At 33.2% G+C, this 22,926-nt stretch overlaps 2 protein-coding genes across 2 annotated transcripts in view; both read right to left on the minus strand.

Moving 5' to 3' along the window:
• The window catches only part of LOC150107114 (myosin regulatory light polypeptide 9-like), a 42,748-nt gene that overhangs the window by 17,845 nt on the left and 1,977 nt on the right, over window positions 1-22,926 (minus strand). Inside the window, exons 2-4 of the mRNA XM_090391006.1 lie at window positions 7,998-8,102; window positions 4,479-4,554; window positions 3,682-3,783 (exon numbers count right to left, since the gene is read on the minus strand). Of these exons, the coding sequence (XP_090247132.1) occupies window positions 3,682-3,783; window positions 4,479-4,554; window positions 7,998-8,033 (214 nt within the window). The 5' untranslated portion in view covers window positions 8,034-8,102. The remainder of the gene's footprint in view (window positions 1-3,681; window positions 3,784-4,478; window positions 4,555-7,997; window positions 8,103-22,926) is intronic.
• Window positions 1,422-2,859, minus strand: LOC150107115 (uncharacterized). The gene is made up of 4 exons (XM_090390985.1): window positions 2,574-2,859; window positions 2,093-2,442; window positions 1,783-1,971; window positions 1,422-1,688 (listed from the first exon to the last, which is right to left on the minus strand). The coding sequence occupies exons 1-4, from the start codon at window positions 2,857-2,859 to the stop codon at window positions 1,422-1,424; spliced, it is 1,092 nt and encodes a 363-aa protein (XP_090247111.1).

Raw genomic sequence — 22,926 nt, forward strand, 5'->3', positions numbered from 1 at the left:
TACGAATTTTTGTTGTTAGTTGATTTATTGTGTTTTTGTATAAGGTTTGTAAATGTGTGTTGCTGGGTGACTTTTTTTTAGTTTTTTCCTTAGATTTTCTTTTACAATAATACTATTTAGTACGTCGTCATTTATCCATGGATTGTTTCCTGTTTCTCGCGTTGCTTGTGTAGGCTTTTGTTGCTTTTTTGTATATTTCTATGAACTTTAGTTGAAAATTCTCATATAATGTTACAGGATCATTTATTTTAAGTAGGCAATTCCAGTCTGTATTTTTTACATGGTTATCGGCAAAGCCCTTTAATAGGATCAAGGTTTGTCGACTTTTGTGCTGGTTGGAGGGGGGGGGGTTAGGTAACGTAATAAAACGAAGTTGAGACAAAGTAGTGATCGACAATTTTGACGTTAATTACTGATGATGTATATGTTTGGATGGGAGCCCGTATGTTGATGTGATCAATGCCTGATTGTGTTAGTGAAATGTTGAGTATTTCGTCTCTTGTTGGGAATTTAATGGTAGGGGTTTATGTTGTACTGACTTCATATATCAAGGTATGTTAGTGGTTGAAGAAGTGTGGTCAAGAGTATTTATATTAATGTCTTTTATTAGTATTAGCCTATGTGTTGTACTGGGTTCGATGCCGCCTAGCCATGCTTCTAACTCATGAAGAAAGCTGAGTGGATTATTATCTGTGGGGCTGTATATTATGTTTATTGTGTATTTGATACTACGTTTGTAGCTATTTGTGATTTCCAAAATTGTTTCTGCACATTCGAAATGAGTTTGTTTTTCAGTCACATTGTATTTTTCTTTGATAAATGCCACGACACCATCTCCTCTTTTGTTTGGTCTACATAAGTTGTAGGTTTGGTAATTATTAACGATGTATGTGTTGATTTCTGTGTCGTGTATTGCAACTTCGGTCAGTATTAGAGCATCTATGTTTGTCATGCTGTAGTTGAGCAGTGTTATTAATGTAAGCCAGTATTTGTTTATACTTCTTATCTTTGTGTGTACGATAGTGAAATCAGTATTGGTGGAAATGTTATCTGACCATTTCTTTTAAGAGTCAAATACCTTGAAGTTTATATTGTCTGACTGGATGTGTTCTCCTATATTTGATATCTATATTATATAGTTTTTAAGTGATTTCTAATCTTGTTCTTAAGGATGTGAAGAGTTAGTGTTTTATATTAGTAGGCTGTGTAGGTTGGAATCCCTTGCAATTATATAAACTCGAGTGTTTTCATTCTTTCTCATAAATATCTGTAAATCCTTAGTCCACAGGAACTTGTAGTTTTTATCTGTTTTTGTCTTCCTAGCTTAGTATAAAAGGTTTTTACAGTATGGAGTCCAGTGTTCAGATTGGTGTTGGGATAATAATTGGTGTTTGGAATTAATTAATTTTATAAATTTTATTTTAATTTATAAATATACTATCATTATATAGATAGGGACTGCTGTTTCCAATTTCACATATTTGAAGGCATTTGTCACAATACTCATTGCGAATATCCAAAGGTTGTTGAAAGTATGACTCATTTTCAGTGTTTGGATCAACTATATGTTCTAATTCAGTTCCCTGAGATTGGTCAAGGATAGCCAGATGAACTAGTTTCTTAAATGGCCACCTCAGAGTACTGTCATTATCTCCTTTCAAAATACAAAATTTAACTTTCAAAGCCTTCTTTATATTATTTGTTTCTACTTTAAGCTTCATATGATATCCAAATGGTCCTATGTAAAAAAGATGGACTTTCTCTATAAGATATATCATCTACAGCATAGTCTTCTAATAACTGGCTAACATGTTGCATTTTCCAAACAAACTGATTAGTGTGACAAATAACAGCTTGTTGTTCCCATTCTTTTTTTTCATAAGATTTCAAAACATTCAGAGACTCTCTTTTTAGACATTCCATTTCACTTTGTGTCCTCAGTACTTCATCTTTTACACTTGATTCCAATTCCTGAACAATATTTTAGTTTTGTATTTTCATCTATCAAAGTTGTGTTTGCAGATTCAACTGAATGGAATTGATTCTTCAGTAATTCATTGTCTGTTTTTAGTTTTACAATTTCAGCACTCACACTTTCTACTTTCTTCATTATCTCGTTCTGAGATTGTTGGATGGTATTTGAAATGTTTAGGAGCTGGTTACTCTCTGACTGATAGTCCTGAAAATCATTTTTAACTCTTTCAATATGCATTAATGTTTCTTTCTGTTGGCATAAAATATCACTGATTGTTTCTACAGCTTGGTCTTTTGCCTTCTCCAGTTCTTTAAGCTCAGCATCCTGCTCCTGAAGAAAATCGATCATAATTTTGCCATGTGAACTAAGTGAATTTTCATGATTTTCTAGAACTTGTTTTGGTGCAGAAAAGTCACATTTCAAGAAAGAGAAAATACACTGATGTGGTCTAGATGAGCATTCCACTTCTAAATGTTGTTTAACCTCACTTTTTATAATATTTGCTTCACTGCAATAAGGACACAAAACTATCTTCCTTGGACAGAACCTTTCATGATTTGGTATGTCACAAAGCATAATTTCTTTTGAGCATCCTAACTTTTCATTTGGACAATGAACTGAATGGCTAAAACAGCTTCTAGACATGATTTATCAGGTTTCAACTTATTCCAAAGTATTGCTGACTTATCAAATGGATATTTGTCACTTTCCTTTAGGGTATCAATACAGGCAGAACAAAAACTATGTTCACATGAAGCCCTAAATAAAAGAGCAATAATCCCTTTGCATTGAGAGCATTTATACTTTTCTGCAATAGGCTCCACAAACTTAAACTGGGTGTTATCAGTGATTCCAGGAAATCCCCTTAGTGATTCTACAGACATTGTCAAGTTACTTAATTATTCAATTAAATATTAATGAAATCATAAAAATAATGACTGTATTAAAATTTATAAGTAAAATAATTTTGTATTGGTAAAAATGAAGTATACATTTGCTTCCCGTTTTTGGAACCAAAAATAAATAAAATTAGCAAATTGATAATGATAATAATGTTGATTAATGATGATAATAATGATAATAATAAATAGCAATAATGATAATAATAATAATAATAATAATTTTCTTTTACTGGATTATTTAAAATAACTATAATAATCATGCCCATTTTTTAAATTAACATACTTTCTTATGGTTATGGTAAATAGATTATGGAATTTGGTATACTTCAGTACAACACTAAATTCTTTACTGCCATTGAATGAAGAGGTCATGGACCCACTAGTATATCCTAGAATGTTTTTGCTTCTGTTACCTACCTTAATATAAAATGACATATTGGAATTGACGGAACGGATGAGTCAAGTCTGTTGGGGATATTTTGTACAACAATTTAGCATTTTCTGAAGATAATTGTAGGTATTCTCATTCCCATTAGTTAGATATGAAATATTCATAGAGCTCGAATTTTATTTGCATGTTTTCTCTTCTTTTTTCTTTTTTTAGGAATCATATCATCCAAGTCAACCAAGTTCTCATCAAATCCAACTTACTGGCGTTACTGGTCCCAATGTTAGAGGCCATCGAGATGGCGTTTGTGGATGGAGATTTGGCAATAGAAAAAAAGCGCACTGCTGATGCATTAATCTTAGTAAGCTGTGTTACGAAAATGAAAGTGCCATTAAAAAGCACAAAAGTTGTTCTACCTGATATCCTTTCTCCGAAGATCGTGAGGAACATCGTGAAATTGATGGGACCTGGTGCCTCTGAGATCATCGACTCAAGGTCGTTCTCAGGAACAAGTCGACCTGAAAAAAATAGTACACACACTTCACAAAACGATACATAACTTCAGAAATATAGGAACCGTTCATCAAAAATTTGTTTTCGCGCTCGCGCGCTAGTGTGTGTGTATACACACTATTTTTTTTTGTTAGCTCTATATTTGTGTATGCATATTTAAAAATGCAAGTATTTCTTTTGTAGGATTATACGATATTTTTGCAAGTAAAGTATATCAGTCCTATTTTCCAAGAGAAGTCAAAATTACTTTTATTTACTTTATATTAGAAATGAATTTGCTTATTGCAATCTAGAAGTTCCTTTCCCTACGCTACCATTCGAGTATGCTAATATTTTAAGTAATGTGTGCATACTTTATAATACAACAAATTTTTCCTCTTTCTGTTTCGACATTTCGTATACTTCAAGCCTGATTCAAAATTATAATATTTCATGCTCTACTTAAGCACACCCACTACACCATGCGATGCAACTTTCAGCTTTTTAGTTACTGTAAAAAAATGTAGTTCTTAAAAACTGTAATAACCTAATTAACAGATTACAAAATCGACACTGATAAAACAAACACCATGCCGTTCAACCAAACATCAGCTGATTAGATAGCGTAGTTCAAAGAGATTTAATATCAGTTTAAAAATATCAAACAAAGAGTTATTTATTGTTCATTAAACAGATCGTAAATATTTGGAGTTTTGCTTACCTAAAGAGTCAAATGTTGCTCTCAAATCATTTTTATCGATGAAACCGTCCTTATTTGAATCGATAAGCTGGAATGCCTGAAAAATAGAAATAAAAATCAAACAATACAGGTGGATACTACTACTACTACTACTACTACTACTACTACTAATAATAATAATAATACTAATATACACTGCTTGGAAAGAAGCCAACGGACACCATAGTGTGAGGAACAACCAGCCATGGCGCCCGCCTTACTAAGATGTAGGAGCTCCTTTCGCTGCCATGACTGCTACAATACTACAGGATTATACTTTCCACAAGCGTACGACAGCGATCAATGGGAATGTTGGACCATTGTAAGGCGGACATCCCTTGACCTCACCCGACACTCCAGTTCATTCTACAGATGTTCAATAGGGTTGAGATCACGGCTTTACTTTGCTCTCGAAGATCTTTACTTTATTCTCGAAGAGCGTCACCACACTTTACTGGCCTCTAGTAAAGTGTAGTGACTGAGGCCAGTAAAGTGTGGTGACGCTCATGTCACTCAGGACACGGTCCATTGTCTTGCTGAAAGAGACAATGGTCAGTCCCGTAGAAACGCCAAAGTAGGCATCTTTGCATTGTTCGGAATGTTCAAATGCCTTTCGGACTTCAATGTTCGTGGTGCTACAAACAGAGATCCGAGGCCAAACCAAGAAAAATGGGACCGTACCATCACACCGCAACCTCCTAATTTCATAGTCGGGGTTACTCACTGTAGTAAAAGACGTTCACCATCCATTAACAGCATTCCAAACTTCCACGTGCTATTGTACATACCCTTTGCCCCACTGAAGACGACGCTGTATGTTGGTTCAGGTAATGTAAGGCTTGCATGAATCCACTAATGCAATAATATTGCGGATTCATTTATTTTCTTTATTATTTTCTCTATTGATTCTGGAGTGCGTCAATAGGTGTTTAGAAATGTGAGCAATGCAACAACTTCAGGCGTTAAAAGCAATTAATCCATGCTAGTAGGATCAAAAGAAAATCACTTTGTTTGACCTTTTGTAAACTGATGCAAGGTTTAATGTGGAAAGACGTGTAAACGTAATAAATGCATATTGTGTTTGTTATTGTTTTGTTTGAGCATTACTATCTATAAAATGCAATTTTTTTCTTTTTCTCTTTTAAGACACAATGCACCTTCTTATTTGTCCCTTGTGCGGACATTTCAAGCAAATAATACTAAATTAATTAAAAACAAAACATTGCTTGTTTGAATGACCCAAGTAATACTCTGTTAATTTTATAACTGAATTGTATGGGGAAGGTCAATGGTGCCTTGATCGATCCTAGCACATACAGCCTGCTCGACAATTACAGTTATTTGGTTTACTTTCTTTAACACTTTCATTGCCAAGCTGAAAATTGGAATTTCGTGTGGTGGCCAAATTTTTAAATTTTTTTTATTTAGTTAGCGACGTCCACGCGATAACGCGTGATCGGCCGTTTGGTGAGATCTCGCACCGCGCGATATCGCGTGTTTGGCAATGAACATGTTAATTAGGTAGCCAGTTTTTATTGTGGTCGTCTACTACATGTCATGGTGGAGGAATTCCTCTCTTCAGGCCCCTGTGCAATGCAAAATTGCCTTAGGGTTAGGTACTGTTTCCTACTATTTTTTGTATTGTTTCCTTATATATTTTTTCTACAGATAAATGACTTCTCACTAACCTCTAACGCTCAGTACTTTGCGTTTATTTCAGTCCACAAATGATTTGACACGCTTTGCTGTGTGCAAGCATCAAAAGTGTCAAGATCTGTTGTAATCATTGACTTAAACATAATCCATCACGCCATTCTTCAATGGAGATCAGAAGCTAGCCACCGCTACTAAAACAGAATCCTACTTTCTTTCTTTTTTTCTTGCAAAACATATTTTGCAAAACATAATCCTGTAGAAATCCTACAGGGTTAGCTGAAGGAGTTAGAATTTAGATTTAGATTTAGAACACTGTTCTCACATTTCGATTGTGAGAACAGTGTTCTCACAATGAGCAGCATCTTTTTATGGGCATCATCAAGAAAATTCTTTACGCTTCTCATAAGAAGGTAGTTCTCTTATTAGTCCTTCTCTTGGAGACTCCCTCTAAGCACTGTCTCATAGATAATCAATTTCCACCTGATCTTTTCTAAAGATATATTCATAATTGCTGTTCAAATGAACTGGCATTTATTATTCCTTAGATGTCTGTTAAGCCTGTCAGAAAACGATAAGATAACATCATTCCAGTGAGTTTGCATTAGTTCAGATGCAAACTCACTGGACTCCTTTTTCATATTCCATTTTCATTTCATCTGCTTCTTTTGCCTACAGCTGCGCCTTCCTTACGAAATATTCGCAAGGCCTATCTGCAGTTGTTCAAGAAGAATATTAATAGGTTCTTTATCTTCTGATCCGCTGCCTTATATGAAGTCCTAATATGATATATTCTTCCATCGATTTTGCGACCTCAGACATGTGGAGCTCACATTAAGAACTTTTATCTTATGGAGGAAATGTGCTTTTTTATGCAGGAACACAATTCCTAATAACACTAGTCCTCTGGGTTTACTCAGGTACGATTTCACTGTTTATAGTCGTACTCATTTACTGATAATGTTCAAGTGTAGATCTTGTAAATCTCAGAAAAGAATGGATATCATTTCATCCCATGCCCCCCAAAAAAAGGTTGCGAGTAATTTTATTTTCTTATTTTTATTTATTTTGTCTTAAAAAGGTGAAGGCTGTGTTTTCCACTTTGAACTTTATTTTATTTTTTTTTATTTTTTACCTATCATTGTGGATGCATCTTTCATCATCAGTGTGACAAGCACATCAGGTGACTAGCCGATTATGTCAATGCTCGTCCTTCAGTTGTTTGCAAACCCAACTTGCTCATACTTTACAGAAATTATTAGTTGCTGACATATAAATGGTTTTTAATAATAACATAAGCTAATAGTTATTAATTGGCACTTGATTTTCACTTGAGTGTCAAGAGCAAGCGCATATTAATTTCATCGTTCTCATCATTCATCCATATGAACGCGAATACAGTCATTTTTTGACACTCATTCCACTAGTTTTTGAAGATACGAAACTTCTTTTAAACTTCATAGAAATCCACTTTGTCGTACGCTGTGCTTCGATGAATTTCTGCACTTGTAACACCTTTAGCATACAAGACTGTAATGACGACGCCTTCTTTGGTTTCTTTGGTGCTTTGTAGTTGCCGATCAGCGATTTTCGTGGCATAATACAAAGAATCGAGAAAAGAAATGAAACTGTAGGAAATATGCCTACGTTACTTTCATCTTAACGAAGACCGAAATAATTGATTGCTAGAAGAGCACATGAATAATAGAAGACTGAAATATTAAAAGATTCCCTGCTTTAATGGGAGATCGAGTACTTTAAGTACTATTTTTTCACTAAAACAGGAGGTATTTTCTTAAAATGTAATCATTTCTACATAATTAGTAAAATTTTAAGCATTTTTCTTACCTCTTTAAATTCAGCAATTTGATTCTGCTCAAACATAGCAAATACATTGGAGGTGGCCCTCTGGGCCCGTTTCTTTTGGGACTCACTCTTAGTCTTTTTCTGAGACTATTAAAAATAAAGGTAACCTGGATTCATTTTAAATTATTAAATTACTTACTCAATGAAATTAAATTAAATAATTTTTAGATTATTTCCTTAATTTAATTACAGGTCATTTAGTTATCTGATTACTAGTTATTTATTTGATTTAGTTATTCGACAATTTTAAAAATTAAATTAAATTACACAAAGATTTAAGATTTAAAAGGCTGCACGATGAAAAGAAATGACTGAAATAGAAATACCGTTTCGACATAATCGTTTTATTGCGACAACGAACACTAAACCAGGTGTGAATATTTCTAAATAACAAGTATATGATGTTATATTCGAGAAACAGCGTTCAGTGAAAGGGAGTATATTATTCAGCACTAAATACCAAGACAAAGGTCTTGAATGGCAGGAAATTGCTAGATAAATAATGCGGGCCAGTTATAAAATGGAAAATTGGAACAAATGTCCTTAGTAACTAGAAAAATTCTTCTACTTCTTCTACAAAATATTCTACTTCCTTCAGGAACTCGAATATTCTGTTAGACCATTGGCAAAGTAAGTATCATTTGACATAGAAAAAATAAAAAGGCAAAGCCGATTCTTGTTGGATATCTAAGCAGAGCAGGAAACAAATCCCTGACGTAAACATTTTGAGAATAATGGGAGAAAATATCAAAACTAATAATAACGGAATCGGTTCAGGACACGGACTAGTTAGTACTAACACCTGAAGATGTGAATGAATTCGCATGAAGAAAACATGCCAGAAGAAAGTCTTATTGACTATGTTATTGATAGTGGTGATGTTTTCAGAGTGTTTCAAGTAAAAGCGTATACACTGAATTTAAATAGAAAATAATTCCTTTTAGTTTTGAACAAGATAAAATTAATACCATAACTGAAAAGTAATAAAAAGACATAAACGTACGAAAGTGTACTAAGAAATCAACATTAGGCAACTTTTACAGGTGAATTGTAGGCTCCAATACATAAATGCGATTGGTGAAGAAAATGTAAGAATTTGAAAACAAGAATGAAACCAAATCTGGAAATCTAAATGCAAAATATGAAAGGAAAGTTCATTGCTTGAGATTGGGAAGATAAAAAAGGAAGAAATCTTCTCGATTTCTTATTTAAATCCTGAGAGAAGAAAATTCAGAAAAAAGATGATAAAAGAAAAAAAACAATCAATACCATGGAGATGGTAAAATATTCCATTGAAATGTCATTGAAAATGCGTAGAAATAAATAAAAATTACTAGAAACAGAATTACAGATGATAATGTTGATGTAAACTGAAGATAAATATATTCTTGATATCTGGGGGTAGTTCCTTTGAAAGATTGTTAATGAAAGAAGTACTGAGAGAAGAGTGGTAGAGAATGTTCAAGAGGAATGCATCCATGAGTATATTTCAATATTTGAAAATGTCATCCGAAATCTCAAGTAATGAAAGGTAGCTAAAGTTGATGATATTCGACAAGAAATGCTCAAATATGGAGGCATAAAAGATTTTCAGTGAGTGCACTGAATAATTCAGAAAGTTTGGCTAGGAGGTCGAATTTCCAATGATTAGATTATCGTTCTCATAGAAAGTGACAATAAACTGATATTAAACTGAATTTGAGAATTAAAAAGGTTTCTATTCTGAGTACTTCATGTAAAAATTATACAAGCATGCTTAGAAGAAACAAAGAAAAAATGTTGAAGAGAATCTTGGAGAAGAACAAGCGGGGTTCAGAAAAATAAGTCTTGTGAGGAACAGATTTTTATTTTACAAGAAACTTTCGCGAAATCATGTGAATGCAACACAGATTTGTGCTTAAATTTTTTAGTTGAAAAAGATTTATGATAAAATAAAAGGAAAAAACTTTTCCGAAATATAATAATAATAATAATAATAATAATAATAATAATAATAATAATAATAATAATAATAATAATAATAATAATAATAATAATAGAGCAATATACTTGTATATCGTATTCTTAAGTTTCACGGCAATTCGAAGTGAAGGTAGATAAAGCCAGTTTGATTTAAAATCAAGGGTAAGGCTAGGCTGCATGCTATTTCCTTTGTTTTCATCATTAATACGAATCAGATTATCACAGAAAGTGACATTAAACGGATATGAAAATAATCAAAGATTTAAACTTTTTTCCTCTCACTTCTTAATGCTGAAGGTGCGAGCTTACACAGAAGCAATCCTTTCCGTTTTTAGAAAAACTTATTTTTAAAAAGAATCAATAAAAGCTATTTTATCTCCACTTTCATTCCTCTAATTTTCTAAATTTTTCATCCTCCTTTATTTGTGTAATATATTAAAATTTCTCCTCTACTTCTTCCACCTATTCCTATGTCAATTGCTCTTCAGCACATCACAAAGAGGAGGAGGAACCTTTTCTATCAAGAACCGGGTAGAAAGATCCATTTAGAGTCTCTGCTTACGAGCCCCTGCTCCTACTAAAGTAAGCCACTTTCCTTTCTGTTCAGCTGAAAACCAATACATAAAATATAGCGTTTCAGTTGGTCTCGATATTAGCTTTACTATCTAAAATAGCTTACTCATAACAAGTTAACCCAATCGATAAATTATCAAACGTAATGTTTCAAATAATGTATCTGATACTAATATTTCAATCAGGTATTGAGAACATATTTACCTGTGTGTTCACGGCAAATTAGCGCATTTATTTTTATTATTATTTTCCATTTTGTATAAAATATGTTTCAAATTGAAGTATTTTTAGACTATATTATGTTCACTCTAATTTGAAAGTTTTGCGTTGTTCAAACCAGTTAAGATAACAACCATCGTTTTGTATTTCTTTTTTTAATGCTAGTCTGCAGAATTTGCGGATCATATCAGACTACGATTAGTTAATTACGATTAGACCGGTTTCGAATATTTGTAAACACTCATCACACATTCATTCATATGGGTTTCATGAAGTATATGTAAGTTTGGAAGAATAACAAAAAAAAAAAAAAAACACAATACATAATACTCAACCAAGAACTGAAATATTTGAAGATTGTAATACACTCAGCTGGTACGATTAGATTGGAAGAGTGGTTAACGTATCCACTCTCAGATTAACAGGCTTAAGGATCGAATGTTGCTGCTGGCATAGATGTTCGTGAATGTCTTCAGTGGGATAAATTTCTTTGCTCGAAGTGACTTGAGAAAGCATGTTTGATCTTTAGAGCAGAGTTTCTGGATTTTTATGTAAAAATAAATTAAACAAAATAAATGATAATAAAAAAAAAAAAACTTTAGCCGACCTATAGTAATTTATTTTTATTTATTCGTATGGAGTTTCCTCCCAAATCCCTATTGGGGAGAGTTGAGCCCCCTCACTTGAAGTATTTATGGCTGTAGAGCCGTTTGTGTTCAAGGGGCCGGTTTGCCTGATGAAAAACGCCAGAAAACTGCCGGAAAAAACTCTACTGGCCGCGCCCAAGAACGGCTAACTTTGCTATGGCTCAGGAAGCTTCGACAGGAATCGAACCTGGGACACACCTTCCCCTATCATATGGTTGCGAAGCGCACAGCAACTAGGCTAACCGCGTGGATACATATCGTAATAACATTATATAAATGTTTCCAACTTCATGGGAGGGAGTTTCTTAAAAAAAACGCCGTACTCATGTCAAATAGATTGTTGTTTATTTTGAAGCATAAGATGCTACAACTTGAAATAAGGGAATGTTAAATCAGACTGAAAATAGAAATTCGAAGTCATTTTTTTTTTTTTGGAAAAAATCACAATTTCCATTAATTTGAAAGATCAGGGTTCGAATCTAGTCAGTTGCGAGCGACGCGTTTAGCTCACAGACTTTTTATAGTTAAGCTTTTCATATAAAGGTAAGTTAGGAGTCATGAGTCGGTTTGAGATTTTTTCCATCCGAAATCTCGTGTTTTCTCAACCTGACTGGAAATACACACACCAATAGAAAGAACAAATAAACAAATATATTCATTACAATTTACAGACATATTTTATACCACCTGTTTTGTAAACTTATTATTGGCCTTGGTAATCGAAACAGCAAACCAACTAATGACAATCCAATGAAGCTAAGTTCCTTTCTACGCCGAAGGAACTTATAATTCTCTCAAATCTGCTCAGCAATTTTTCAAGAACGGTTTTTTTTTCAGTCCTTCTAGAGAAAATTCATGTAAATACTTTCAAAATGTTTATTTTGCTGCACTCTGATATGGAGAGCTTCTAAATTCAAAATATATTCCAAGCATTCAAATTGAAGAGAGAGCCTCTTCTCGTACAAGCATGAATCAATACATATTTTCATTTTGTGTTTAGATTTAAAATTATGTTTCGTTAATCTCTTTGCTGATTAAAGAACACGTCATCCGATCTAAATATTTTCAGCCATCGTGTTTCATCACGTTACACTGGCGTGAGTGTATATGTTTCGGGGGTGGGGGGGGTGAAAACATGATATACAAGATAGAACTGTGAACCAAAAACGTTACTTAAGTCTTTAAACAGAGATAATTAACAGATGTCTGATCATTTTGAAATCACCCAAGTTTATTAATTAAAGAAACTATTTTTTCTCTGAACGCATTGTCTTTGTTTTATTCTGTTTATTTTTCTGTTACGCATAGTCACCACAAGCCTGTAAATAGTTTCCGACACATTTTGTTATGTGTTCTGATTTCGCTATAGAGAAGAGAAGGGGAGTGCAAAACATTACAGAATTGTCAAAAACATTTATAGGAGTGATCTTTTGACTGAGAATTCAGGATAAAAATAAATCATGGCTACCATATAAAGTTCTGTATATATGTGTTAAACAACTACGTACATGAAGTACTTCTTATGAAGTATTTCCCTTTTGCTGTTCCAACGGTGTTGCACGAATAAAAAATGTGTAGAAAAGAAATATTTCATCACTAGGCTAGAAAGGACATTTCATATTGAAAATGTTTTTCATTCCATAAACATTATGGAAGGAAAAACATGGAGTTTTTTGTTATAGTTTATGGAAATATTCTACTCAACCGTTCGTATCAGAGTGAGTCGCTTATTATTATTGCTTAATGTCACTTGGAATGTGATATCGGTATAAGAAGCGATCGAAGTTACTCTTATTAGCTTGAAGCTGAGAGTTCACGCTGACAAGAGTTCACAGAGAGCGAATTAAATTATTCGAACTGTAACTCCTCAAAATGTTGTCTTTTCAAAAAAAAAAAAGAACTGTCAATATATGATAAGAAAACATAGAAGCAGAAGGAAGAGGTAAAATACAAAAAGCAGGACTGCTGCATAATATGGTTATCACAACAAAAGCACGTGAGTGAAAAATATATTAAAAAAAACTTTAAAAAAATGCAGATGAGTGATTTGAATGCACCATGAACAATTGCGAAGGAAAGTAGGTACTGTTTTCAAAAATGGAATAGCAAAATTATTTAAGAGCAGCGCAGATTTGCTTTCAAAGACATACTTGAAATGTACGCAAAATGATAATTTTGCATATATTTCAAGTATGTAAACATAAGATAATATCGAAAAATTATCTTGTGACATGAATTATCTTATGACACGTAATTACCACAATGACGGTATGAGGAATAAAAAGTTCGGTGAAAGATTTTACCAGGATACAAACAGAAGGAAGGAAGGTATCAGAAAGACTGAAGCTTCAGTCTTTCCGTTATAGTACATCCATTTTAAAAAGAACTAAAAAGTAAAAATGATCTGCTTCTGCATGAAGAGAATTAATTTTAGCACTAAAAGCGAAGGTAGGACCAGAAGGAAAATAAAATAAAAAACTCATAAAACAATTATTTAAAGATAAAAGAAAATTTTCTTCAAAACTATATTAGTGATTCCGAATAATTACATTCTTTAATTTCCTTCTATTTTGAATCCATTTTATTTATATTTATATAAAATATTAAGTTATTTAATTTAAAAATATTTAAAGATAGTAGGCGAATAGTTCTTTCCTAACTAACTTTTTGAAGACTAGTGAACGGCAATCTTCATCCTTAACCATCAAAGGCTAGGAATGATTTTAGACATGAAGCGAGAAGTAGAGCAGACGTAATCATATTAAATTATTACAATGCTAACCACATATTTCATTCCTCCCGTACTAAATGGAATGTACCAATAATAACAACACTAATCGTATGTGGCTGGTACTGGAGACTGAGATTTTTTTAAAAAATTTCAGTCTCCAGTACCTTCCAGAAGCTTTCCATATCAATCTACCACCAAGCGATAAGCTGGTGGTAGATTGATTCCCGGAAAACGGTACTTGCATTATTTCATCTGACAGAGAGAGAGAGAGAGAGAGACGGACCAGAAAATTATCTCAAAAATGTTTTCGGTCCGTCCACAGCAGTTCGGATATTTCGATATATTTAATCGGATATATCTAGAAAATATAAAGTCAACATTAATCATGTGACGAGAAACAGATAAGCGATACTTAACCAGACGAAGAATCGAGGATCATATCAAGTCCATCATGAATATGTGACACAATTAGAAAAATATGATTGCGCGGTCAACCAAAAATTGTATCCTAAAAAACACTTTGGGCATTATATCGGCTGAAAAATAACAGGAGATGATCACGCCTGTCCAACAAAATCATGGTTCAAACGAAGAAAGGATTATCACCACTGGATCGTAGAACACTGGAGGACGTTGCGAGGAGAAACCCGATTTCTGTTATTTCATGTGGACAGAAGGACAAATATATGGCGAGAGCAATGTAAAGCCATGGATTCTGTAATGCATGGTCACAAGAAAGCAAGGAAGTGGACTTGGCGTTGAAATTCCAGACCAATATTCTTGACGTCATTGTCGTTGTGTATGGTACCAACAAATCACGGAATAATGTGACCTACCTGAACATTACTGCCGACTGAATACAGCCATTCATGTTAACTAGTTACCACAAAAGAATTATATTTTTTCAATTATCGTTGCACAGATGCACTGCGATCTAACGCCGATATTCGTTTGCACTTGTCATTGCACGTTACGTTATTGGATACACTGCCGTTTGGGCAGTGTATCATAACCTTGTGCGCGTTATTTCTGTGAGATATGAAACGTTTATTATTGGCGCGTGTTCGTGGTGAACTCTTTTTTTGTAAATCTTATTTTATTTTGTTAAAATAACATATACTTATTTATTTATTATAGATACAAGGCTGAATTATGACGAGTGTCACTGTTGAAAATATGAAAAGAATTATATTTTTTCAATTATCGTTACACGAAACAAATGCACTGCGATCTAACGCCGATATTCGTTTGTGCTTGTCATTGATACGAAACTTTTATTATTGGTGTTTGTTCGTGGTGAGGATAAAACATTTTTAATAAAGCAATTTTTAATATGTAAATTTATTTATTAATAAATTCGTTACTGATTAAGAAAAAAAGTTTTTTTTTGTTTGGTATATGCAGCACCCCTACTTAAAATTTTCACCTGCCGCCACTGCTATTTGCTCCTATTTACAAACACTTCCAACAACATAAAACGCGGTGTTAAAAGGGAGGGGATCGGGAATAGTTGTAAAAAAATAATAATAATAAAAAAACATGATGGTGACTTTACCCTAATGAAATAGTTCTTTCGCTCTCCATGATCTATACCATAGGTGGCCAACAGCAGGCCCATAATGATTTTTTGCGGCCCGCGGCAGGATAAAAACTATATTAAATTATATGTATTATCAATTTATCTATTGGTTTCCACCGCAGATTTTCTGTTTAATATACTAGTTATATTCATTATTTCTGATGAGGGAAACAATTTATATTCTCAACATGGAATCAAAATTGCTTTAAAAAGATTACTCAATTTATAAAATCAACTGCTTCTCTGTGCGAGTTGTAGTAGTGGGAGTGGTAGATTTCTGTGCACTCCAGAGTAACGCATCATTGAAAGTCACTTGCTCTGCTCTGGTTACAGTGATCCCTTTCAGAGAGTCAGTTTCAAGTATTTTATATTGTTCTTCCAGTAGTAAAGTGATTTAACAAATATAGTAATTCAATACATATGACTATTGCCTTGAAAAAATGCAGAGTTTATTTTTATTTAAGTTCTGTTTAAAAGTGTGCGGCCCGTGACGTTACCACTCATCATATATTGGCCCTCGTATAGAATGAAGATGGCCACGCCTGATCTATAACATCGGTCCAGAGAGTATGGCGATCCTGTTCTAGAACAATACCTAACTTTACTAAACTGTACCTGACACAAATATCCACGTCTCTTCAGCTATCGGCATGATACACGGAAACTCTTAGAATGTTAGCAGGTGATCTGCAGTATAAGTATTAGCATTGCTTTTTGATCATCCATTGGGAAATGGAACGTTTAAAATATAATGCTTGTAAATAAAACTTGATTTATTCATAAATGAACCCATTTAATTTACGCTGCTCTGATTTTCATTAATTTTCATTAATTATTAGAATAATATATCAACAGAGTACGGAGTAATTCAAATTGTGGCAACTAGATGGCACCACAATATTTGTTCAGATTGGTAAATACATTTGCAAAATTCTACACAATAAATCAGTATTTTAAAATTCTGCGTTTATTTTATCAATTACTTACTAAAATTAACGATTTCAAAGAATTAAAATAAATTAATTCTTGACGGGAGAAACGCACAATAATTCTAGCGCTCTTCTGTTACTTTCGGTCTGTTTATGCAGCTGCAGAAAGTTACTCGAGCTTGTTTTCACTATTCGTTTCCCCTTTGAACAGCCACCGTCAATTGATTCTACTCGCAAAGGAATTGTTGTTATTACTGCAGCTTATGACAACACCCTGACGGAAGTTGGAAATTCTAAATCAAAACTTCGCAAAACCAATCCGGCAAAGAAAACTCAGGAGGACGTAAGAAATTTGTGGAGGGGGGGGAGGGGAATTCCATCAGCAGGTTCAGACCAATTAGAAATCGAGAGGATGAGATTTTTACTTGTAATAAAGTAAAATCAGAATTTTACTTTATTAAAAGAAAATTCTGATCCTTAGAAATATAGTTCAGAAACCATGGGAATATAACACGGATCTGTATTTAAGTTTTGCAGATCTGGAAAAGGCATATGACAAGGTGACAAGAGAAAAGCTGTTGGAAACCCTACAACTACTGTATATGACGCAATGTGATATTACACAGAGAAATATACAGCTTACGTACGTCATACTTCAGCTTCTAGAAGTGAAGGAAGTAAAGGGAGACGGTGTGATGTAAAATCAAGTGTGAGAGATTGGTACACGTAAACTCTTATTCATCATCTCTTTGGATCACATTATAAAGGAAAGTAGCATGAAGCCTGATATTGAAATCGAAAACCAGCTCTTTGCTTGTGAAGCTGGTGATATATGTCCTTATAAATCGACTAAAAGTCTCTGAAATCCTTTAATTAATAAGTCTCTTTCACTGAAAAATTTGGTATGAAAACCAGCAATTGGATTAATTTGGAAGAAAGTCGTATGATATATCTTGAAGACATATATCATTAATTCGATTTGATTATTCTGATTTCTCACATAATGTTATTCCCTTGAACACAAATGGAATCAGTCAACTTTGGATATTTTCGAAGTTCCAATCAAGATTATCAAAGACAGAATCTGTTTCCTGGAAAGGGAATGGCTCTCATAATTATTGACAGTCTCATTAGTATTAGTTTATTGAATTCTGCAAAATTATTTAATCATCATACTCGAGGTAGTTATACCATCCATTATGCATACAAAAGCCTTGATAGTAGCGAAATGCTATCTCAATTTGGAGAAAGAAAACATAACAATAGTAAAATCTTTCAACATTGGTTGAGGGTCCTAGAAGGATATTTGAGTAAAATTATTTTCCAATGTGTAGAACTAAATACGTATCAGGAATTGTTGGATGCTCAATACCAAAATACTGCAATCTGTCTTCTTCAGAGGTGTGATTTCACTTCTACCAGAAGGTGTAGAAAACATCATCCCATAACGAAAGCATTAAACTCATCGACTAAAGTGGATGTCACAATTTATTCCATTCTGGCGTCACAAGGTTATTCACCATGACAATCAAACTTGCAATGATCCAATAATTACGGTATTGGATCGAATGTTTATACTCATTTCGAAGTCGAAGATCATGTCTATTCTCTAGAGAAGCCAGCGAAAGAAAATTATTCAATTTTAATTCTGTATGCTCAGATATAATAATGTGACTTAATGCACATCTACACTTTCGGTTCGTTTGTATCTGCATAACTCTTGCAAAGTTCGTAACGGAATGAAGCATTTTCCGTGCTGATGATGAAGATTTACTTTGGATCACCATTATTTGGCTGGAAATAACTAAAATAATTTGCACAAAAGCTATATATACATAGATTTTGTGCTGTATATATAGTTGACATTCGTATTTTCAGGTCGCACATGCACAACTCAGACCTCAGAAAAGAGTCTAAAATTTCCTCAAATGTAAGCTTCTTTACAATTAAATATCTTTAAGTAGAATTCAGATTGTTTTTAGTGTTTTATAAAATTAGTTTTTTAGTAAATTAAATTTTAAATTAAATTTACTGATTGGTACTTTATAAATCAGACTGTCAAGATTTATGTTCCACCCTTCTGAGCATCTCTTGGTATTAGATTATTGCGTCTTCAAGTTCATGTCTTCGCTAATGCGACTTTTATATTTTTATCAGCTGATTAAAGCTGATAACTTCATAAGTCTTTCTGTACGTGTCGCTGATATTTTGCATATGTATTGTCAACCAGTAAACCTTGCTCCTTACTTCCTATTCAAATACGGATTGAATTGCTGTATGCCCTCGTTAAGCAAGTCAGGCGAAAACTCCGTTGCCGCTTTAAACTCAGTGGATTTTGGACGCTTCATCCCTATGATATACGATGGTTAATATTTGGATGATTGACTTCATTGGAGTGAACGTTTAATAGCGCATAGCATTTAACTGAACACTTAACTACTAAAAGGGCCATCGGCGTTAAGTATAAGCAAAAGGTGGGGGGTAGAGAATGCCTTCATTCGGCACGTACAGCTTCAAGAGATTATTGCGATCTGAATATCGATTAAAAGAGAGTGTTGCTGTTTTCGAAGTGCTATTTTAGATTACTAAGATGTGCGCGTGATTTCTGTTCGACTATTGAAGAATATTCAAAACTCTCTCTTCTCCCTTCCCCCCAGGACCAACCGGCCCATCGAGGATTGTAATTTTTGACACAAATTGTCGATAGATGGTATTGTTATCTAGAAGCACTTTTGCTTTACTCAGCGAAAAATGCCTTACATCATTTTGAAAGTATGCTAAAAGATGGATTGAATTTCGATAAATAATCGCTGTCCTTTGCAGAATGTTAGAACATCTTGAACTAAATCTTTGAAAAAAAAAAAAAAAAAAACACGGCAGACGAAAACGACAGAATGAAAAGCTTTTTTTAATTATATTTTAAATTAAATTGATTTTAGATACAACATCTTATTAAATCAAGTTGCATTTTATTTCCGTACTAGTTCGAAGAAATCTTATTAATTTTATTTTCTAAGGAACAGTTGCAACACTCACAATAAAAGGTTACTTCAAACCTTTCATCATGAAATTGTCTTTAACATAAAAAATCGTTTATGTTAAAGACATAGGCACTGCGGAACTGCAGCACCTCTAATTTTTCTAGATATATAAATATATTTATTAATTTATTTATATTTGCTTGTAATATTTAATTTTATCATCAACAATCCTATACAATTCTCTTATTTTGCATAAAAAATAATAAAAATTCATCTTGTAGCACTTAGGAGGGCGAAGGACACTAGCAGCACTGTGTTTACCAGAGTGTCATATTGCTAGTATTTGCTACGTGCGCAAGCATATGCACATCATAGTGAGATACGAGCTATTAGCGTAATGCGGCACTGTCCGTCGCGCAGTTCCACTGTTCTTTAATGCAGTTTACACCAGTAGTAGAGTGTTTGTAGTGCTTATCGTGTTTATTCCGTCTCTTCAATTAAAGGATTTAATTGTAATGTCCAAAAATTGTAAATTCATTCCTTTAATTACAATTAAAGGAATGGATTTTATTTTTAAGTATATTTGAATTATACCAAACTGTATAATTTTATCGATAATAAACAATATTTTTCATTTTTAATTTTTTTAAAATTTTGTTATCATAATTTTGATATTTTATCCAAACACGTATACACTGTACTTACGGTGTGTATGTATATTTTGAAAGTTGCAGCACCCCCACGATTTCAAGCCACGAACCGCCACTGGTTAAAGATAAACTCAGTCTAGTAATAATTTCACTATGCAATAATAATAATAATAATAATAATAATAATAATAATAATAATAATAATAATAATAATAATAATCACTGTTTAATATGCTTAAATCGCAAATAAATTTGATTCGATATTGAAAAAAAAATAATTGACTATTTTCTGATACTTTCAATGTTGTCCTTCATTAATTTACGGACGATTTTTATTAGTTTTTTTTTTCTTTCGAAAACGTCAGAAACAAATCATTTCCCATTTTGAATTAGTCAGATGTCTTAAACTCAGAAACTACAATTTTCGATAACAGCAAGCAAGTTATCAAAAATCAAGTTTATTTTTCGTACAAGTCAAAATGTTTTGCGTCATTGAAAACTGCTGGTGCCCTCTATAATCTTCTCCTGCTAAAGCCATCGAGAGTAACTTATTTCCTTTTACATACTGTGCAATCCAAACTACTTAGAGTACATTGAATCTCTTTTGTCGCATTTTCCTTTGATATATTAAATATCTTTCATTCAATGAATATGCTGGGTCAGTTGTCTATGGTAAATTCGGTGAGTAATAATGGAGCTTAGGATTGTATTTAATCGTTTAAACATGGTTATATCGAATTATTTAAACGTGTTTCTGATTAATTACACAGAAAATTGTAGTAATAAAATATGAATCATGGACTTTATTAAGCTGTACAACAAAATTTTAAATAACCAATGCATCTTTTAGTATACTAATAGTGGAAAGATACTTTCGAGGTGTATTTGTGAATTCCGTAGTTATATATCTTGTCAAAATATTTTCTAGTTAAGTTACCTTGTGTTAACTCCTTTGTGTTTATCCAAAATTCCACTTCTACTTCCTGAACCCAAAGCCGAATAGCTCTGCATTCAGGAAGTAAACGTGGAAATGGTTACAAAGAGGATTATTCATCCCTATTTGTAACCAAGCCAGGGAAACGAAACTTTTGAAATAAAACACTCCCTTGGTATGCACAGCTATCCTTGGAAGACGCAGCATCCTGTTTCGCCTTTCGTTATATTTTAAGGTTTGTATTAATGAATTTCGAATTTCGAGATGCGTTTCTTTAGTGAAACCTTGAATTCAATTAAGTAAAAAGTGAAATGTGATCCGAAAACAGTATTTTGGTGTTTCCGATGCATTAACGGTTAATGAGGTATTACGTAAAAATAAGCACAGTCATTCCCATGAGGTATCGACTTCCGGTTTATAACTCCTTAATTACCATGGTGTTTTGTACTTCTGGACTTGTTATCAACGCAGATTTTCTGTCAGGATGACAAAACATATAGTAATATCTACAATTTAAAGCTGTAACGTAACTCCAGTAACTTTCAAACTTACTTCCTGAACAGACAGGATCCTGCTTGGCAAAACCACCTAGAAGTGTTTTGATGCTTCTCATCAAAAGTGTTTTCTGAAATGCTGAAATCTGCTTTTCACTGATGCAGCTTGAATCAAGATATGAAGCAATTGTAAAAATAAGGTTTATTTTCTGTTTCCTTTAACTATATACCCTGGTGATGCTGCGACAGTGTAATATATCGTCACTTAATTTTATACGTTCCCCTTTTTATAATCTAGATTCCTACCTTCTGTATTTTATACTCCTTCAACCCGAGACCATTGAGAATATTTATTTAGATTTATGACTGCGCCATCCATGCCTCGATATAGTGCAAGAAATATAGTACTTCCAATAGGTTATTAAATCTTTCACAACAAAATCTCTTTATCATCCCAAAGTTATCAATTTGCTTTGCAGTCCTGGCCCTTTTCTCACTTACTATTTATATCAACGTTTCCCGCTTAGGTTCGATTTTTATTTTTGAATCAGTGCATTGCAAAAGACAAGAAAATGAGACCAAACCATTATGTACTAATATATAAACAAAATTTAATTACTGATATCTAATAGTTACCATACAATACATGAATTCAAAACTTCATTCATACAAGAAATTCATTAATCTTGAATAATTACTCAAATGTAATGCTTAGTGAACTCTCTTATTTTTTTCTCTAATTAAAATCTCAGATAATGCATTCTATATCACAAATACTAAATATCATTCACGCAGAACAAGAAATTTCTAGGTGCGCATTAACAATCGTAATTAGTTATCAACCATGCACCACACACACACACACACACACACGTTATTCAATGGAAGTCTTAATTAGCCCAATCTTTCTTAGTGAAATTAACTACGCTCACGTTAAACTCAATAATAATTTTTTCACAAATCTACGAGCATTTCATGTACCTTAAACCACTATTTTTCTACATTAAATAGTTCAGCAGTTCCTTGAGGGGAATTCTCTTAAATCACAAACGTAAAATAATTAACATTCAGACTCACGTGGGTCTCTGACTGTCTTGCATACGCCTTCCCTCCTTGTTTCTTTTCCGGGGCTTGAGTGGTTTCTTCTCCATTCCGTGTTTTCTTCTTTTCCTTGATGGGAGTCACAGGGCGTCTTCAGGCGGCTGGAACTGA

Source organism: Typopeltis vanoorti, chromosome 4 (assembly GCF_054136105.1).
Source record: "Typopeltis vanoorti isolate ZY-2024b chromosome 4, IOZ_Tvanoo_1.0, whole genome shotgun sequence".
NCBI classification, from domain to species: domain Eukaryota; kingdom Metazoa; phylum Arthropoda; class Arachnida; order Uropygi; family Thelyphonidae; genus Typopeltis; species Typopeltis vanoorti.